Below are 21,261 nucleotides of genomic sequence, written 5' to 3'. Positions count from 1 at the left end.
TTTACATGATTGTGACACTAGTAACTGATTCCATGCATTTTTTAAGGTCTAACCTGCCCATGCCAGGTAACAATAATATACATAACTATGAATATTTTAAAACCTGCTAAACATGCATTAATAAAATATGTTTGTTCCAATGGTCTTAGTAGAGCATCAGACTGTTTGCTGCCAGTTTACCTACAGATAGAAACAACTGATGAAGTTTCTGAATTAGAGTTTGCTTTCAGCTTTTTGGATGTAGATTTCAGACAGCTCTCTTGCAATCAGTGTAAAGACCACTGAACTGAGAGCTCAGTATGTACCATTGAACTGAGAGCAGAATATCATACATTGTATTCAGAAATTAAACTAGACCTTCTAGATATAGTAAAGGAGATACAAGTTAGGTTTTCCCTTTAGCTATGGGGAGCCTTTGAGCTCTCTGGGATTTGCAAAGACATTGGTTACAGTTACCTGAAGCTGCCCCAATGGCAACTGCTGGGTTCCTATGGTGTAGATTGAGGGCATGCAAAAGTATGTCTGATAGCAGTCCACACGGTGTAATTTTTGATCAGAAGGATGTCTTCTAAAGAGAAAGTTGTTTTTTCTTGTGCTTGAGAAAATCCACCATGACTTGGACAAGTTCTAAGGTAGAAATATTTCTACTTTAAAGAAAAGCTTCCTGTAACTTTATTAGCTTTTGAACACCCCAGAACCTGTCTGCAGCCCACTGAATTGTGTACAGCAGAACATCTCAGTCACCAGCACATTCTCTGCTGTGGCTACATTTTGGTTCTGTGGGTTGGTGTACAACTCCAATATGGAGAGCTCTTAGTAAAGCCCTTTTAAAAGTGCCTGGCTTGCACTAGCTGGAAAAGAAGATTTTGCAAGTTACATAGCAGGCAGTCCAATTTTTTGGTTTTTTATCTCTTACATAAGTGACTTCAAGTCCATGTTGTTTATACATGATGAAGTTATAGGCAAGCCCAGTGTTTCTTCACAATAAGTAAGTGCAAAAGCACACAGTAGTCACTGGAAATGATTACATATTGAAGTTGGAGATAAAAAAGCAATTAAAAAAAAAGAGCTCTTGCAATGTAGCTATCAGATGAGCTACTTCTTGCCAAATCAGAGAAGCATTATTCCTATCATGGGGAGTGCTATGGTGTGCTCCTCTGACATGCTTTGGTTCCAGGATGAAAAGCCTCAATCTGTGGGGAGATCTCATCACAGATTAAACTTCCTCATGAGAGGAAGAGGAGAGGCAGGCATTGATCTCTGTGGTGACCAGTGACAGGACCCAAGGGAATGGCCTGAAGTTGTGTCAGGGGAGGTTTAGGTTGGGCATTAGAAAAATATGCTCTCAAAGGGTGGTTGGGCACTGGCACAGGCTCCCCAGGGAGGCGTTCGCAGCCCAAGTCTGACAGAGCTGAGGAAGTGTTTGGACACCACTCTTAGACACATTGTGTGACTTCTAGGAATATCCTGTGCAGAATCAGGAGTTGTGCTTTGATGGGTCCTTTGCAACTCAAGATATTCTATGATTCTGTGATTCTCCTAAATCTTCCTGACAATGAAAAGAGGCAATGTGGAATAAGGGGATAAATAATGCAGTTTGCCACCTTTGGAAGCTCTCACTTTCTCTGCTTATGATATTTGTTGTCTGAGAAGACAAGTCTCCTATTTTAGCTCTGTAAGGTCCATATAATTGAGGCATATAAACTAATCCATAAATAGTTGATGTGAATGTGTTCACATGAGCTTGAGAAAGGAAAAAGGAAACTGAAGCAAGAGAAGACAATACCTGGTGAGGTGACAAAGGGAAAAGAAATCACTTGAAATACCTGACAGGGTGAATAGCAAAAGGACAGAACAAATTAAGCTGATGCAGTAGTGGTATATAAGATAAGATGATCATATGATATATAGGGCAAACTGCCCATGCATGCCTACAGATTAGGAATTAGAACTTTATTGGCTGGTAGAACTGAAGTTCTGGAACCAATATGCATGTGGAGCAGTTGAGGGCAACAAGTCTTAATACTCTAAAGACAGCTCTTAATACATATTTGAAGGGTTTCATATGGATTTCATGTCACTGAATGAACAGCTTAACAACTTTTGAGTTCTGTGATCTCATGTGATAAAAGATTCCTGTGGTCCCTTATGCCCAGAGACACACAGTTTGGGTTTGCTGCTGGGTACAGTCAGCAGAATATGAAAGATACCACTTTCTGTTAATATGTATAATTCCATTGTCCATGTCCATGAAAAGAGTAAATGATTCATGTGTAAAAGGCACAGAATTTTTATTCTGCTTATTGAGAGAGTTTGCCAGCAAATCAGGTATTTCTCATTAGCTTTAAAGGGCATCAGTCCAGGAACATGTCTTAGTATATTAAATGTAAATGTAGGTTCCCTCCAAAAAATACAACCATGAGAGTATAACTCCTTGCTTTCTGAGTGTCTCAGTAAGTAAACAAATGTGTCATTCTAGTCAAGGAATTAAAAAAGATTAATGAGAGTTTTGTGCCTTTATTTTAAGTCAAGTCTGAACTTTTGAAGCAGATGAGCGAAGTAGTCTATCATAAAACATAATTTCATTTGCCAAAATGAAACTACCTTCTAGTATTAATACTGTAATGAAATGGTTTGAAATATGAACTAAGGATCTTAAGGACTAAGATGCCCACTGTTCCATCTTCAGTAGTTACTTCTATAAACAATTACATCCATGTAAAAAGCTTTATGATTTTATTTTCATCATTGACAGGCTGAGCTGTGTAGCTGTCATACTTTGCAGTCTTCCCTCCAGTGACAACCACATTGACAACATGTTATACTCCACATTGATTTTACAGTTAAGGAGCTGATTGTGATATATAGGGATTTTAAGAATTCAGCTGAGAGGATGACTTTTGCCTTTTATCATTCCATTAAAATTTTATAACCATCTTTTTCATGTCATTTCATCCATGAATTCTTACTTTAGAAAGTGATAGCTGCTGCTGCGAGCATAACTTTTTTCATGTTCAGAGCTTTTTATTGTATTAGCAAACTATCCCAATTATAGTTAATACTCATGTTTTACATAATTGTGGTGACCCTTTCAACCAAGCAGTATTGTGCTAGTTGATTTGTACATAGAATTAGATGATTCTGCTTGCCATTTAAAAAGAAGCTGTACTGAATGAGTGTTGAGGACCAGGTTTTAATGCTTTCCCATCCAGTGGGGCCAATTAAGCATCTCTCAAACGTCTTGTTTGAACTCAGAAAGTCTTAAAAGTCTCTCTTTTAAAAGGGCAGTAGGGAATGTGTGGGTAGGTATGCTAGGTACCAAAATACTCTTTTTTGAGGGAAAGGGGAGGGACAAGAGGGACCCAAAGCTGAAGTTTGACAGCTTCTTCCGTACATTACAGATTGTCCTTAAGGAATAAGTCTGAACTCGGGGGGCGTTGAAGCTCAGGTTCAACTAATTACCGTGAATGTTTCACCTGTAATGCCTGCAACTTATTCCATAGGAGTATAAAGGCTTAGCTGTGCCCTTACAGCAAACTGCTTGAATACTGGGGGGCTTTTCTGTTGTGGTTTTCTTTTTCCCACCTGCAGATGCTCACAGTACAATAGCTTATGGGCTATAATTAGATAAAATGAAAATTTGTAGTTCGGTGGTAAATATCGTATTTCAGCTCCTTTCCCCCACTAAACTAGAATTTGCAGCAACTGATTTTCAAGGTCTTTAATTCCAAAGCAAATTCTCCTCCTTCCCTTCCACCCCAGAAAAAAATTTGGTTTACAGAATATAAATCTAATTCAGATTTACACCTCCACCTCTTCATCTTTCAGTGAGGTCTAAATAATGGACCAAATTTTGTTCCAACTTACAACCTAATTGATTTTACCCAGGAGTACATGCAAATAGAATTTAATTACTCTTTACAACAGATCATCTTTTGTACTTGCAAATTCAGAGATCTAAATTAATCCTAGTGTGCACAAGCATTAAATACAGAACTCCATCCTTATTATCATTGTGAGTAGAACAGGATATGTGATACAGCTGAGCTTTATGGAGTTTCTCTGTGATGCATCATATAATGAAAGAAAAAACATTGTTACTTTTCAAATTTAAAAGCACACACAAAAAAAGCTTGCTATCTCAATTTTACATCACTTTTTTCACAGACATCACTGGAACAATCCTGATTTACCTCTCTTTGTATGTGAGAGGAGAACGGGGACTTCTGACTGCTTCAGCTGTTACTCTAAAATATAGAAGGAGCAATTCATTGTGCTGGATTTATTTGATTCCTTCCCCTCCCCCCACCTTCCCTACTTCTCTCTCTTTTCCCTTAAAAATCATCAGGAATTATTTAACTTCTAGTGAAGTAAATTATTCTTCCTATAATGTTCCTTCTGGTTTTGGACACCAGGAGTTAAGTAATAGTGTTGTTGAATACAACAGAATTCAGCATATGTTATGTCACCTTTCCTGAAGACTTGGCACACCCACAATCACTAATGAATTTTAAATTTTTGAACCCTTATAATTCCAAATGTAGGTCCCCTCTTCTCCCCTTCCCCCTGCAAATTCCCAAATCCAAAGCTATTTTAAACAATTACTAAATCCAAGTATATCTTTTTTTAAGGTTTCAATAAAATGTAATGTTCACAGAAAAATCTCATAAATGTCAAAATTGCTATGGGCAGAATAGGGGCGAATATAGTATTTTCTTGGTCTGCTGTAGCAATTTATAGATTTCAGGATGTGGTTTATAAGAATGCTAAATGTTCTGGAATTACAGCTGTTACTGATCAGTGATTGAGCCAGATTTGTGTTATTGCACCATGTTCATGCTTGTACCTAGAGAGCAGTAAAGCCTCAATATAATAAAAAGCACCTGCATTTTAAATGAAATTTCAATTGAAAAACTTAACAGCCCTTCAAATTGCAGAATTTAACGCAGCCCAGTAAAGCTTAAATAACACTTTGCCTCCACAGGCTGAGGGTTTTGCATTCAAGGTGACTTGATTGTGTCGCATGGTGAAATTATTTACAATTAAGGAATTTCTCTGGAGGGCTGCAGAGTATTTGCTGTTCCACAACACCTATGCAGGCATATGGTCGGTCTTTTTCAGTATTCATGGAAGCTCCTGAACCTTTATGATAATTGAATCAGTTAGAGTGCTGAGTGGAGCAAGCATAAAACCTGTTAACCTAAAGGTCAGATCTGTGCATTGTTTATTTATCAGTAGGTGAAAGAGCTAAATCGGCAGCTTCTGTCACAGTCGAAGTAAAAAATCACCTATAATATTAACAGGGAGTAGATAAATTGCAAAAAATGGATTAGAATTATAAACAGAACGAAGTAAAATATTGAATATATAATGAGAGATGCAGTAGGGACTTACTGAGCGTAAAACACACAGCATTGTTATGCCTGTGCTGTTGGTTGCAATTAGTATCTAGTGCTCTAGAAAAGCATCCCCAAAAGCTAGAACTGCAGGTCTACAGCAATACTGAGCTGTACACTTTATCCACATGCAAACAGCACTGATAGGGAGCTTCTGAGACACAGGAGGAAAAAGAATGCAGAAGAGGAGGGAGGAAGTTTGGGACAAGGGAAGGTGAGCAGCTTGCCTTTGAGAGGAGAGCCAGATTCATCCCCTAAATATCTGGGCCTACATTTTCCAAAGAAACAGGCTGTTTAGTAGATCTAAGCTCCTTTTGTGATTTTTGAGCCTCATTTGGTAAGTACATCTTGCTGATACTAATTTTAAAAATCACAAATTATTATCAATTTCTCTTTCCTTTTTTTTTTTTTTTTTTTCCCATTTTATTTTTTATTTTATTACAGAGCCTGGGCCTTTAGATCCACCACTTCTATTGGATGTTACAGCAAGGGCAGCAAGCATCACCTGGCAGCATCCTTTAAAGCCAAATGGCATTATCACACATTATAATATTTACCAAAATGGCCAACTGCATGCTACAGTGCCAGGAACTATGTCTAACTGCACTGTAGAAGACTTGCGTCCTTACAGTCTCTATGTGTTTCAAGTAGAAGGATGCACTTCTAAAGGATGCTCTCTTTCACCCACAACCCCAGAAATAAAGACTCTTCCAGATGCCCCTGAGGATATTCCTGCTCCAGAACTCTATTCTGATACTCCAACTTCTGTGGTTGTATCCTGGCAACCACCTGCTCACCCGAATGGTGTGGTGGAAAACCTTACAATAGAGAGGAGGGTGAAAGGAACAGAACAAATCTCAACTGTGGTGTGTCTCCCTCTCAATCAGTCCATGAGCTACATTGACCAGAGCACTGCTCTGAGCCCTTGGCAGAAATTTGAATACAGAGTGCTGATGAGCACCCAGAACGGGAGCACGAACAGCAGTGCCTGGGCAGAAGTTACCACCAGACCTTCAAGACCTGCTGGTGTTCAGCCACCTGATGCAGAAGCGTTGGGACCCTACTCAGTCAAGGTAAGAATAATTCTCATTGCCTTATGGCTTTAACATGTTTCCTTGTAGCAGCTGTGTATTTAAGAGAGACATCTACTGGCTGAGCCAACAGACTTCATTGCTGCAGGGGTAGTTGAATAATTAGTGTCTGTGCTTTGGCTCAAAAGCATTAGATTCCTTTCCATTTTTTTTTTCTTTACACCGGCCTCTGACATTATATTCCAGTACATTTTATTCCTTACACACCTGATGTATTTTCAATATTAAACTTAAACTATTACTTTTAACTCTCTAATCAGATCAGAAAATGACCTACTACCTTCTCCAAAATTTCAAGACTTCATTAAAATGCTAAGAAGTAAAAATAGATTTTTTTTTTCCTGTAATTAAGTCTTCTGTATAATTATCAGATTTTTTTTTAATGGCTAATGAAGAAAAAATACCATTTTTATTCTCCTGATTTACAAAAGAGGAGTCTTACAGGACTACGTAGGAAGTTTTCAATTATTCACATCGTTCTGTTGGGAATGAACTCTAGAGGACAGGATAACTACCATTGTTTTGGCTTGCATACAAACTTCATTCAAGGGAAATTAGTGTAACCAAACAAGAGGGATTTTTGTAGCTTAGAAGCCTCTTTTGTGTAAATACACACATGCTTCCATGGATTCAGTCTTGTACTAATGCCAAAAGTATTGGTACAGTAGCTTGCTCACCAGAGCACAAAACAAAGGACATTTGCATAAGATTGAAGTTCATCTGTTAGATTTATTATTTTTGGTATACATTGTATTTTCAAAAGGTAAACAGAGTAATGTTACCAATGCAATCTGAATAGTTTGAGGGTATGAATTTCAGCAGTAAACCAATACTGATTTTTTTCCTTTGTTCACAGGTAATTTTAAGCTATGATAAAAAAGCTATTCACTATTAGACAAAAAAATCCTGAGCTTATAAAATTATGCTTTAATGTCTAAGGAATTGCATGTTACCTCTGTGTTAATTGCAAATCAGTTCAATATGAGTACAATAGTTACTGTAAGAATTAATAACGATCGACCAGTAGTAATTATGATGAATTGCCAGACTGCTTATTGAAGATTTGGGCAATCTACTTCCAGGACTCTGCCTTCTGTACTTCTGTAGATATATCTTAATATTCCCCACAATTTATAGTAAAGCATTTTTCATGAATTTGCCAGAAGCTGCAATGCTGAGTAAATAGTAGCTCTAGTTCAGTCGCATGCTTCCCCACATGTCCACATTTCACTGCGTGAGCTTTTTTGTGTTGACTTCAACTCTGAGCACAAAGACTCGCTGCAACCTTTGAAGCTCCAGTTAATGTGGTGAGAACATAATGATTTTATATCTTACCCCTGGTTTTTTTTTTCCTCCAAGTGCATTCAACACTCAATCCTAGTTTTAAAAGCCTGTGGGTTATCAGAGATTGTGTCATTCTTTAATGATGTCTTTTCCTGAGATCAGACACATGTGTTCAGTTGTAATTTTATTATATTTTGCTCAACTCTGAAATTAAGTAATCTACCAATACTGAAAGTTAGTTGGGTCATTTATTTCTTCTGAAATCTGAAGTCAGGCAATCCAACTTTCACTCTATTATAATTAAATTTCAATACAGCATTGTTTTTAAAATTTCTTTTCCTTTCTTACTGAAGAGTTCAAATGCTTATTTTCCTTCTTCTTCCCCAGCCTGTCATAATATTCAAAACTCTTTAAATACCTTTAATATCCCAAACTGTATGAACTCCTCTATGAATGGCTAGCCAAGTTTAGGGTCACTGCTGCTTGTGTAGTCTCGGACTTGTGTTTTCCACCTGGAGACAAATATTTTTCAGATCTGTTAAGACTAATTTTTGTCAAAGATGCTGAAGCCTGGATGTTTTTATTTCCATGAATAGTTTTTACTGTAATTTTTTATTAATTTTAAATATTTAAGTTAAAATGTTCAAAACAGTTTAAGGTGACAGCATTGAATTGGGAAAAGCGACTTACATATATGCATCTCCAAATATATTCACTCCTGAGTATATCTTCTGCTAAATTCTCTCTGTTAGTGTACAGAGCATTGGTTTTTTGCTGATATTGACATAAATTCTTGTATTTGTCAAGTATTTTAATTTACTTAATATTGTTCCATTTTTTATTCATCATAAATGACAGAAAGTCAGGAACACTTGGTACAGTTCCTGTGCAGAGAGTATCCCATGGCTGAGATATTACTTCAGTTCGGATTTCTAAGATTCTAAAACTTCTTAAAAATATTAAAATTTCTTTTGCTTCTCCAGGCCAGCAAGATGTTTATTTAATTTTTTTGCATTTTTTTTTCTAATAATAAATTATTTCTTCTCGCTTTAAAAAAATAAAATGAAGCAAAGCTATAGTTGCAGAAGAGTTCCTTGCACTTCATCACTGATGAGATAATAGACAAGGCTTGCTGCACCCAGCAGTTTTCTCGCCTTCTGCTTGTCTGCAGATGGGAGCACCAGAGGAAGCGACTGGGATTTCATCTTACTTGTCGGTCTTCCTACAGATCTGTCAAATGGATTAGCTTGCTAGAGGTGGTGTTGTTTCCTTCCCTGCATTTTTATGGCAAATTCATGTCAGAGTAGTAGGGCTTGGAGAGCACTCAGAGCTTCACTGTGTCCCTGAGGCTGTCTTGTGTGAATGCTGTGTGCTGGTAAAGTACAAGAAGAACAAGGGAGCACCTGTTCTCAAAATGTTCAGGGATTTTGCCCAAATTCTCTAAAACTAGGGTGGAGATCTGCAAACCCACTGTGTCCCTTCACCCCAGAAACTGCTAGTCGCCCAGGCAGAACAACTGTGCAGTATTCTGCAAGGATTACCCCTTAGTGGTTGAAATGTTTTCCCGTGTGGAAATAGGATGGATTTCATATGCAATTGCTTTACACTGGAGCCCCTAAGAGTCCTAGAAAGGCTTACTTTCCCTCTTGAGTAGCTCAAGCCCAGCACATCTGCAGTGCATATATCACCTATGTAGTGTTCAAATGAAATTTGTGGAGTCCTTTGTGCTGTACAGTGCTCTTACTTCGGTGTCTACGATGGTAACTCTTAAGAACAGGGTGGAAAACAAGCCATCTCTTTGGGAAGGAGATTTTAATTGCTTCTCGCCCTAGAGAGAGCTGTCCTCCCAGGTTAGAGGAGAAGGTATTGGAAGGGCGCTGTGGGAAAGATTAGCAAGAGGCTCCTTTACCAAGACACGGTCGCAAATCAATAGAGGCTTTCAGCTGTCAGTGCAACCAATCCCTAAACCATGAGCGCAAATATTTACTTCTACTGAAAACAGAGAGAATTTACAAAAAAGAGAAACATATTTCCATTCCTTTATTTAGTCACTGAATCAATAAAAATGATTTGAGGATGTGAAGAAATCAAAGTGCTCCAGGATAGTAGTCACTTGAGTATACAGCTTATTTTCATAGACCAAAGCTTTCACTCTGCAAGGAGGGAAATATCAGCATGGCAGGTCACTCTCAGGATAAACACTTCTGATATGTGTGTGCTCCTTTAACATTTAATTTTAATCAGAATGGACCAATATCTCTCCATAACATTTAACTTGCTTTCCTTTGTGCAACAGAAAGTGTAAGGGTGTCGATGATTTTTAAAGTACCCATTTCTGTGACACCTGCATGATATTTTTTAATATTTGCTGAATTGATAATGTTCATGGTAGCGGAGTATAATGCGCAATAAACTGCTTTTGTGGCTGATTAAATGCCAAAGTGAAGTGGAGGTATTCAGCAACTGCAAAAGCCGTTTATTTAGTATATGCCAATGCCATGAACATTATTCCTGTTACACAAGATTTGCTATACCCTAATGTACAGAAGTAAAAAAGAAATTGTTTCCTTTTCTTGTGAGGGTTGCAATTGCTGTGCTGCTTCAATCTCACACTTCACACTGATATGACATTCGCGAATGTAGCTAGGTTGAGTGGCTTGAGAAAGAGACTGGTTTACACAGTGAATAATTGTTTAATGGAGTTCTTTGTGTAGGAAAGGCATTGTGTGGCTGGGTACACTGAGTGAAATTAACTGTAGTATGCAAATATTCCAACTTTGGCCTTATAACTTTTGGTGGGAGGAATTCCCTTTTCCTGCCAGGGTTCTTCCTTGAAGATTTTGGCCTGAAAAAGGCAGCTGTAGTCTTAATTATTGGCTTAACCAGGGATTTTATGCCTCATATTGCCTGTATTCCTCCCCCTCACCAATGACTGCCACCAACTGGACCACTGACAGATAAAAAACTGGAGCCATTTCCTGTCATCCTTCATGTAACTTTTTTTTCAAGATGGAAGTTGGCATGAGTTGTGCATAATCCTGATGTTTCTCTTTTTTTTTTTTTTCTTTTTTCTTTTTGTTGTTTCTAAAGAGTGTATAAGAGAATTCCATCCTCCTGTTTGGATGGAATAAATACCTCATTGACATATAGTTCTTGTGCTGTGCTATTCCTTCATGATAACATAATTTAAAGAAACTTCCAGCAACTTGATTAGATACAAAATGAGAAAAATAAAAAATTATTATTACTTCTCTCTTAATATATGTTATATATGTTGCCTGTGAGGCATGAAGGGTTGTGGTAATTCTGTGGCACCTAACTGCCGTTCTAATTTCTTTTTTTTGTTTGTTTGTTTTGCATATTGATTCAATAATGTCATTGATTTTCCATGGATTGATTATTTTTCTGAAGTATTTCCTTATGAGTTCTCTGACTGAAGAAGGGTTATAGGCTTTTTAATTTGATTGTCATTCATGTTTGTTGTTACCCACAGAGATGACAGTCTCTTACTTTGCCATTAACCAGCCATTCTGTCCTTTGTATAGAAGAAACTGAAGCAGAGAAAGCTGCCATTCCATTCTCCAGATTGAACAATATCATTAGTTTGCTGTCACAGTATCTTCAAGAGTTGCCATCTGTACTCTTTCAGTGCAGTAGATTATCATTAATTGCAACAGTGATAAACTTTTCTAGTAGCTATTTCTCAAATTTCACTACTAAATTGGATATGCAAGTGAGCAAACACAAATAAACAAGGCTCTATTTTTATAGACATCTTCTGTTCTTCATTAGCCCAGAAGCTGGATAGTGGACTGCTAAATGCCTTTTGTTCTGTAAATAGGATGGGATTAAAATATACAGGAGAAAGATTTCAGCTGTAAGGAACAGATATCACTGACAGATTTAAAGCAACATACCTTGTAATTACAGTTTGAGTATCATCCATGAAAAAGAAGGTGTTTTCTTTACACATTTTCAATTTCCCAAAGAATTAGTTATAGGCACATGTTCTAGAGCTGGGTTTTTTTGTCTCACACATTAATGTTTGCTGTCCTGTGAACTTGATTCTGATTACAGAATGTTGGATGCAATACTAATTACTCCAAAGTCAATGAAGCTGGTACTAACAGTGAAGTGATCCTTCAGTGTTCCTCCTCTGCAGGTCACTATGTGCCAGAGAATGAGGCTGTGAAGACCCTCCAGGTTTAAACTCCTTGTTGCTATTTCATTCTCCAAACACTTCAATCTGCAGTTACCCCAGAACATAATTTTGAGAGTAGAAACAACCCTGATTCCTAAGCCATGTCTGCTAAAGGGAGGTGCAGTATGCCAAGGTAACAGCTTCATGCTGAGAAAGAGGAAAAAAAAGGGCTTGGACTTTGATCCTCACCCTTCCAGTTTTATGCAGGTATGCCTGGTGCATCAGGGAAATTGTTTAGGAGCGATCAATCCTTGTGTGAAGATTGCCTTGTAATGCTGCTAAGGTCAGGGAGACCTTGGTTCATTTGACACATAAGTGCTGCTTGAATGACTTAGGATATTCCAACACCCATAGGAACAACCTTAAATTGCACACTTGAGGTTTTCCACATTAGGACTGTGTTTTCTTGCACAGCTTGCTCATTTGGTATAGATTATACAGTGAGGTTTCATCGGCATCGTCCCTCTGCCTTTGATAAACTGTTGCTGTTTAGGAACACAAATGTTCTTTCATTCTTTTGTTTTTCCCACTACTCAAGCAAAGTTCTAGGAGTTTTTGTAGTAGCAATCTGCTACTGCAAACTTGCAGTATACTGCATGATACTGCAAACATGCTGTTCTTCTGTGGTAGTCCTTGCTGAAGATGGTTGTAACTCATGTGCAAAGTTTATGAGCAGAGCTGCCAGTGACCTTTCTCAGAATTTGCATTTCCAGTATGATCCTGGCTCTTGATTGAACTCACAAAAATTTCTGTTAAGACAGATAAGAATTTGGGGAGAAATTCTACTCCCAGGTATTTGGGGGGAGCTGGGAGGTTGTCAGAGGACTAGTTCAGTGTCTGGAATGCAAAATTAGCAGGTCTTTGTTTGGAGTTTTGCCTCTTTCTGATATGTGATTTAGTCTGGGATTAAGTCTTTCTATCTCTAAAACTGGAATAATAATATTTGCAATTTGAGACTTACAATGTGCTTTGAGACCAACAGTGAAAAGCTCTCAGTAGTGTATTTATTACATTCTGTTTGTAGAGGTTACAAGCAGTATCTAGGAGAAATGAGAATAAAATTAAGCCAAACACACTGATTTAAAAGCAAACTGTTGAAGCCAGGCCTGAACAGTAAAATAGCTTACATGTGCCAATGCCTGTCCTCAGATAGCTCAGAATTAAGTTGCAGGGTTCCAACTGCTGTCAAAAAAAGGAAAAAAATTCCAAGGTTATAACTGTTTAATGGGGGGAAAATGGCTAATTTCTGTCTCTTTAAATTTTGTGGTGGAGAAAATAAGGTCCTTTGATCTTTAAATGAAAGCTTCCAGAGTCATTACATTGAATCAGTTAATCTCTCCCAGTAGTTACCTTATTCTCTCTTCCTCATGGGCATCCTCTTTCATGGTCTCAGTGCTGAGCTTCAAATCAATGAACAAACTGTTACTGCTTCCAACACGGCCTGTCTAGTGAGCTTTCCTGCTTTCATGCATTGCCAAGCTCTTACCTCAAACCTTGGCACGTCCAAGAGGAGAAGAGGTCCAGTAGTGCCACATGTGTGTTAACCAGGCTGGCTCCATCATCTTCGTTTATGGGTTCAGGCAGTCCCTTGCCTCTTGACAAGAGTTGTTTGTGAGGGATTGCATGTCCTGTCATTCCCAGGTGATGCAGGTAATTCTAAGCAGCTCAAGTGACAAGGAGGGTTAGGGAGTATCCTTGGTCATCCCATTACCTAGTTTAAAAAACTATTGACCAGAACAACAACAGATCTTCATATCTTTGTGTGAGATATCCATGCCCTGACAAAAATAAGTTGCACTGTTTGTGCTGCTGGCTGCATATGCTCTTTGTTCAGAATGGTTTTTGTTTCTCCCAGGGAAAAAAAAGTCCCACTGTAAGCCCCAAAAAGCATATCTGTTACTCACAGTATGAGCTACTGTACCTGTTAGAGCACAAATAATGCTGTGAAGTAGTACATGGAAGTTTTTGAAGGTGTTACCAGCTAGTGCACACACAGTTTGAAACTCAAGAGCTGAGGTTATGGAGCAGCCTTTGTTCTCCTGCCATTAATCTGTTCCTTTATGTGAAGGGGTTACAGAGTATGGTGAGTCTTGCTCAAGTTGTGTTAGAGTAATTTTGTAGGTTTAGACATAAAAGTTAGACATCAAAAATGAAATGTGATTAGAAAACAACTCATCCTCTCTTCCAGGTGCAAAGTGGATGTTTTGAGACAATTTTATCTCCTGGGAGGGTAGTACCAGGTATTTTCCAACGTATTTGGCATGCATTTTTTTATTAGAAGTCACCTAGCATTAAGCAACAAGGATTTTTTCACCAATAATAACAGATTTACTTCACTAATGTTCAAATAAAAGACCTCAAATATGTTATTTTCACTGAGACAGAATTTCAGGATAGGTACCTCATGCATACATGTCCAAGAGTTGTACATGTACAAGAGCTTGTGTTCCAGTTTCTGACTGTGTATCACTTACTTTTCTTTGTGTTTACTTCCCTTGTTTCTAGTTGTGTCCCTTGCCTCTTGCTCCATTCACAGGGTGAGAGGCCAAAAAGGCCTTGACACTTTGTAAGTGCTGCTCAGCAATAACAAAAATATCCCTGTATTACCAGCACTGTTTTCAGCACAAATCTGAAACAGCCACATACTAACTCCATTCTACTATGAAGTTAGCTCTTCCCAGCCAAAACCAGCACATATACTTAAAAACTTTTTCTGTCTGTGCTAATTATCCATTCTTCTGTTTCCTAAGCTCATCACTAGATCACATTAAATTCAAAAAGAGGGTTCCGCTCAATGTCTGTGAGAATGGTGCAGAATCAATTCCTATCTTGTGTGAAATTTTGCACTGCTTAAATCAGTGGTATTTTCTTTATTTGTTCAAACATGATTTGGGGCCAGAAGCAACAGAAATCTGAATGCAGCATTTGATAATTAGCCAGAGCTAAGCCTTTCCTATGTGGGCACCAATAATCTTGGTTTTGCTGTCTTTACTCAAGATCACCCTGTCTCTAATACTCTGTTTAATAGTATTCCAGAATTTGTTATCAAAATCCTTCAGCTTTCTCCAGCACTTTGCTGCCAGCTTTCTTACAAGTCTGATGGCCTAAGAGGTCCTTCTGTACCTAAAATAGAACATTTTGTAATCCCATTTTTTAAAAAATGATTTTATAAATCAAGCTTCTCTGTTTCCATGGCTGTGTATAATTGCACATATACATTTTTAAAGATAGTTATTTTGTAGACTGAGAGAATTAAGGAAAAAGTTTGAATTAGCTGAAACTAAAGTACTGTGTTATTACTATCCAACACTTCAGTATTTCCTTTGTGTTACCTAGGTCTTAGACATATACCTAGGTTTTAGGCATATCTAGGTCTTCTCCATTTCTGTGTTATTTTCTATGTTGGCTTCAATCCTTAATTATCTTGTGCCTGGAAGGAAAAGAGACAGCAATTGCTATAGATGAGTGGGTAAATGGCAAGGAAAACAGTCCCAGAGCAAAGCAAATCTATTATGCTTCCTGCACTGGGATTTCTAGGGAAATGAGTATTGATAGATGCTTTTACACTACCTTTAGGAAACTATGAGATTCTTAACACATGTTAAGTTACATGTCCTTGCCTTGACAGTCTGAAGACCCCCTCTGTCATGGTGCCATGGCAAAAAGCCATAAAAATAATTTAAAACATCCATGCATTTTATAGTGCAATTATTTAAGTGTGATTTCTCAGTGGAGCTAGTAACAATAAATATATATATATATATAAATGTGCTATCAAAAAAAAACAACAAAAAAACTAAAAAAATCTCACCTCAGTTCAGTAAGAGCAAAACCACAGTAAGGGTAGCAGTTTGTGTATATATATAATGTGTGTATAGATCTATAAAAAAACTGAATTCTGTATGTAGTTTCCAATCTTTTTGTGATAGTTTTCTCAGTATCATTTTATAGTTCCAAAAATGGAAAATTGTGCCTGTTCTTTGTCTAATACTTACCGGTGCAATATAGTAATTAATAATAAAGGGAAAATATGCATATTTTGTCATATGAAGTGTGTAGAAAAGTCTGGTTTTTTATAGGAACTAATGCAGTTACATCTTTATGAACATTATGCAACACAAAATAAGATTTGTTTTTACTCTGCCACTGGTAGTCAAGCAAACCAGGTAATACACCCTAAGAAAATAAGTGACAGTCAGTGATACTTACGATTTTTAGTGTCCTTTTGCTAATGCATTTGAACATCACATGAAATTCTTAGTGATGTGGAGTGTCCTGAACTAGTAAAGCAAAAGAATAGATTTTTCAAAGGTTACAGCTGTTTCTCTGGACCTCACTAAAATTAAAGATCAGATATCTAACTGATTTCCCTTTAAAAATAAAAGGTCTGTTTTGATGGAAAAGAACATCTTCAAATTCCACTTGTGTCCATCTGTAGCATGTTATGTCTGTATTTCTGAAATCTGACTGTAAGAAATCTGTGTTTAATTGTATTTTTTTTCCTTTTCCTTCAGGTCTCCTGGAAGCCTCCTCTGATTCCTAATGGAGAAATCCTTAACTATGAGATTCGCATGCCTGACCCACGCATTGTCATCGCTGGGAACCCTTCATCGAGGCTGAGCCATTTGGTGACCAATCTGATCCCCTACACAAACTACTCAGTCACGGTGATAGCTTGTACTGGAGGTGATGGCTTTCTAGGAGGCTGCACAGAGAGTTTGCCTACAAGAGTGACCACACCCTCGACAGTTCCTCAGAGTGTCAGTCCCTTGTCCGTGACTCCAATCAGTGAATCCTTTATTGCCATCTCCTGGCAACCACCTCTAAGGCCCAATGGTCCCCATCTGAGGTAAGCTGAAACTGAGAGAGCAGTTTGCTTCTCCTTACCTAAATCTGACTCAGAAAATTCTGAGTGGTGCAGAGTTTGTCATGTGATCTCTTAATTTTGGACTTCTTGAAATTCCTCCTTAGGGCTCAGAGAAGAGCCAGTATTATTCAGGGCGAGTGTGTTGTCTGTGCTGAAAGGCTCTGGGTCTCAGATCAGGGCTGTCTGAAAAACCAGAAGGAGCAAGCAGAGGATATTTGCAAGGTTGTAAGTGGTTCAGGCTGCAGCATCAGCCACTGTGGTGATGATTTCAGGCAACAAGTTTCACCAATAAAGTAACAAAAAAAAAGAAGAAATCTCTGTAAACATGAGTAATTAACACATCCTATATTCTCTATATTCTGAGTTATTCCACGTGAAGAGAAAGTGACCATTTGGAAGGATGATGACATGAAATAATCTTCAAAAATTAAGTGATGAGTACATTTTAAATGAGACAGCGCATGAGAAAAATTGAAGTGTTAGAAGTGTGATAGCCAAAATAGGAAATACAAAGAAATGATGGATATAGTAGACGGGATTTCACCACAGGAGCCAAAGAAAGGAATCTCCTCTGCATTTTGTCTGGAATGATGGGATGGGAATCTTGATTTGAATGTTGAATATTGAGCATGTGTGTGTAGATACACATTAAAAAATATGGATTTGAGTGCAAAAAGGTTTCTATAGACAAACATATATATATATACACACAAAAATGTCAAATCTTTGATTCTAGTACTTTAACATATCGTGAAACATTGTGCATGGAATTATAGCTCTGTACTCCATATGTTGTGGTTAGTAGCTCTCTTCTAGGTGCACCGATGGGTTCAATAATTATCCTGTAATGCCGTTTCAGTTGCGTATGTTATTACAGCACAGTAGCTTGACTTTTTCTTCAGGCTTAATTAGGGCACACTACAACTGAATGAAATGATGATTGCTCTACAGTCAAATTCAAAGTTTTAGAAAAGCAGTGCCTGTTATTCTGGGGTTAACAACATGACCATTTTACCATAGATTATTGAAGTAATTCAGCACGACCTACATCTGCAGATTTCATTTCTTTCATGGTGTGCCATGCTGCCTTCAACAAGAACAACCACTGAAGCAGCTGCTCTGTACAGCATGATGGAACAAGAAGTCTGCAGCAAGCAGAGTAGCAGCAGCAGCTGCCAGTGGGGGTGATTTACACATGATCGCCACTCAGTGTTCAAAAAGATTTGATGTTTTTCAAGACTCATCTATGAAATATATTGGACAGAATATGCCAGGATGGTTTCCTATAAAGCTGTAATGATCTGTCTTTGGGTTGACACTGATGAACCACTCATGTGAGAGCTGTTCTTGTTATAAAGTCATCTGATTTTTTTGACAGAATGGAGTTTAATTAGCTTTTGCTATTTAATTTCTGAAGTTGTAATCTGAAGTTCTGCAGTATTTCAGTGCACAATGCTTGCTTTTACCTGTGAAAGATTATTCCCTAAACTAAAGGGAAAAAGTTGTTGGAAGTTATGCCCGTACTTGCTAGCTCCTATGGAGCACAGGAAGTATCAGATTTCTTTCATGAGAGCATCTCAGTTGATTCCTGGTTTTGAAGCAACACTAAATCACTGTATGCAGTACCTGTTAAATACCTCTTCATTCAGGGTCTCAAATCTGGGATGGTGTTGTCCAGTGTGCCCTTATCAGACCGGAGATGATCATAACTTCAAGTGTCAAATAACACACAAAGCCATTGGTCAGTCAATTACAAGAGAGTGGTGACCCATACCAAGATATTCTACAGAACAATTAAACATGGAAACATTTTCACCAATGATTCAAAAGATTTAAAATGAGAGTGTTTAAAATCTGCCTGAGTATCCACATACTTCTGTCTGGAATTTAGCAGTATGCATCTTTCCAGAATGGGAGGCAGGGACAAGATGAAGCAGAGCAGCTCAGCACTTAAAGGAATCAAGTTATGTATTTAAGTGAATATATATGTGTATGACCCTAATTTGCTGGGGTATCAAACTGAAACAATTATTGAAAGAATGAATTAAACAATCCTGTGGAATGTAATAAAGAGTACTAATCCTGAAGATTTTGAACAAATATATCTAATTTTGTTTTCTTTAGAGTGCAGTTTCCTTTGTAATCCCTAGAATAATTAGGAAATGCAAACTATAATATTATCCCCTTTAGTTTGTGTAGGCACTAAGTGGTCTAATTTTTGTTAAATTCCATGAAGGTTCTGTATACAAGATGATGGAGAGTTTGTGATGCAGCCTGGGTGGAAAGCATGTTTTCCAAATCAGGCAGTCTCATGGCTGACCTGATGAAAGATGGGCTTTGGCTGACCTGCTGTTTGGAACAGAGACAGGAATACTGCTTCAGATACCAATTAAAACCAGGATGAAATAGTTTGGTCTTTCAAGCTCACATCATGAATTTCTACCCAAACACAAAGGTGCCTTGCTAAGGTCTACAGATGGCTGGAGCAGTTAACTCATTCTGTGCCTGTTACCTCCTGTAATTTACACTGTGGTTATTTGCAAACACATGAAGTACAAAGGCACTCTTCAGCTACTACTAATAGTAAAATAATAATGGCAGTGCTCTTTGTTTTAGCACATTTTCAAGAAAGAGACATAATAATTTCATGTTCTGAAGCAACCTGTGCTTATCATGCAAGTCTGCATAAGACACTGTTATGGGCTATTTGGATATGATAACATTTCCACAAAGTTTAAAAGTTTAATGTAAATTATTGAATAAAGGAGGTTTTTTCCAGGTGGAAATGCTTCATTTTCCATTTTCAAAGTGTTTCCTTTTTTTTTTTTAAGTAATTGAATGTTTTAAATCACAGAACATTAAAAAGAATGTTTATCTCAGGAAGTTTACAGCTGCAAAAACAAAATAATGTGTAGCTTTAAAAAAACCTGGTTAGGTTATTTTTTTTGTGTGTGTGTGTAATAACATTAGTTGAGATAATCCTGGTGTTCTGCTTGTCTTTTGTGTTAGATATGAGCTCCTGAGACGTAAAATCCAGCAACCACTTGCATCAAATCCCCCTGAAGATTTAAATCTGTGGCACAATATTTACTCAGGAACTCAGTGGTTTTATGAAGATAAGGGTCTTAGCAGGTGAGATTACAAAAACTATAAAAAAAAATGCTGGCATTTTGTATAGTGTATGTTTAATAGTTCAAAGTGTTTCTTGTGTCTTTATGTAGTGAACATATTAATTATGTAATGAAATATTTTTTGTCATCATCTTTGGTGTTAATCATTCTAATATGCAGGGATTTATTATTAGTGTGTCATTCTTGAGTCATGCATTGTTTTGCTTTGAAAAACAAATGAAAATAAAAATCTCATTAAATTTTAGCATCGATATGCTCATGTAATCAAACCATTTAGATTTTTGTGTACAGATGCTGTAGATTTGTGTGTTGTCAAAGTTACAGCACAGGCAGAATGCATGTTTGAGGGAAAGATCTGAAAATTGTTTTCAGCAATGATTTTTACTTGATTTTGTTGTGTTAGTTTCATCACCATTAAAAGCAAGGTGTTTAGAGTGGGGAAATGGGGTGTGCTCTCTTCCTCAGTGTGTAACAGACCTGCTGTGTGGGATAGAGCAAGACATTTACTCTTGATCAACCTTAGTTTTTACATCTTGAAGTCAAGGCTATTGATCTTTAAGACAAAACAAGCAAATGAAGAAATTGTAATGGAAGATCAGCATGGATTCTGCATTGGGCTTTTGTAGCTAAAGTCTCAGGGAAACCCTCATGGACGGTTTCAGGGTGTGTGTGTTCTCGTCACTGTTGTGCTTTATGAGAACTCCATGTCAATCACTTCCCCTCAAATACCTGTACTTTCCTTCTACTTTTGTTAAAATTGTGTGAGCATCCCTCCTGAGCAGAATGGGAATCAGGAGAACGTGACCTCTGCTCCTGTCAGAGACACACCTAAGCAATCTGAGAGCTACTGCCTCCCTCTAGCTTGCTTCTGCCTACTTGCTGAAAGGTGCTGCTCATTTCCATCTGTTGCAATAACTGCTCACAGAGCTGTTCTTTCACCAATCCTGCCCAAGTGTCCATTTCTTTCTCTCATCCATGCTTGAAAGTCTGTATTGAGTTGCCTTTGGTTTTAGCTTTGTATATTTTAGTGTGTGTAGCAGTTATGTCAGCAATTCAGAGGTGCAGTACATTCATAGGCACCATGATATTTTGGATTGAATGAAGTATGGCCAAAAAAGTGTGCCTAACCCTTGGACACACCTGAAAAATTCTCCTGGGGAAGGTTCTGCAACCTGCAGTTATGTTTTTGCAGTTAACAGCTCAGGATAAGTTTATGGCTGGAGAGAAAATGCTGCAGACAGGCTCAAGCACTCAAGCCTCATTTTTCCCAAAAGAAAATTAACATATCGGA

General features: G+C 37.7%; 1 protein-coding gene across 7 annotated transcripts in view; it reads left to right on the top strand.

The window, feature by feature from the left end:
• Positions 1–21,261, top strand: part of USH2A (usherin) — a 370,627-nt gene that overhangs the window by 237,500 nt on the left and 111,866 nt on the right. For all 7 annotated transcript variants that reach the window (XR_015283723.1, XR_015283719.1, XR_015283720.1 and 4 more), the window contains exons 41-43: positions 5,841–6,469; positions 16,487–16,821; positions 19,849–19,971. Coding sequence is in view for 3 of the 7 variants with exons in the window: in XM_086878670.1 (XP_086734796.1) it covers positions 5,841–6,469; positions 16,487–16,821; positions 19,849–19,971 (1,087 nt within the window). In the remaining 4 variants the exon portion in view is untranslated. The remainder of the gene's footprint in view (positions 1–5,840; positions 6,470–16,486; positions 16,822–19,848; positions 19,972–21,261) is intronic.

Source organism: Cyanistes caeruleus, chromosome 2 (assembly GCF_971803275.1).
Source record: "Cyanistes caeruleus chromosome 2, bCyaCae1.hap1.1, whole genome shotgun sequence".
NCBI lineage: Eukaryota > Metazoa > Chordata > Aves > Passeriformes > Paridae > Cyanistes > Cyanistes caeruleus.
This window is presented reverse-complemented; position numbering and strand designations above follow the sequence as displayed.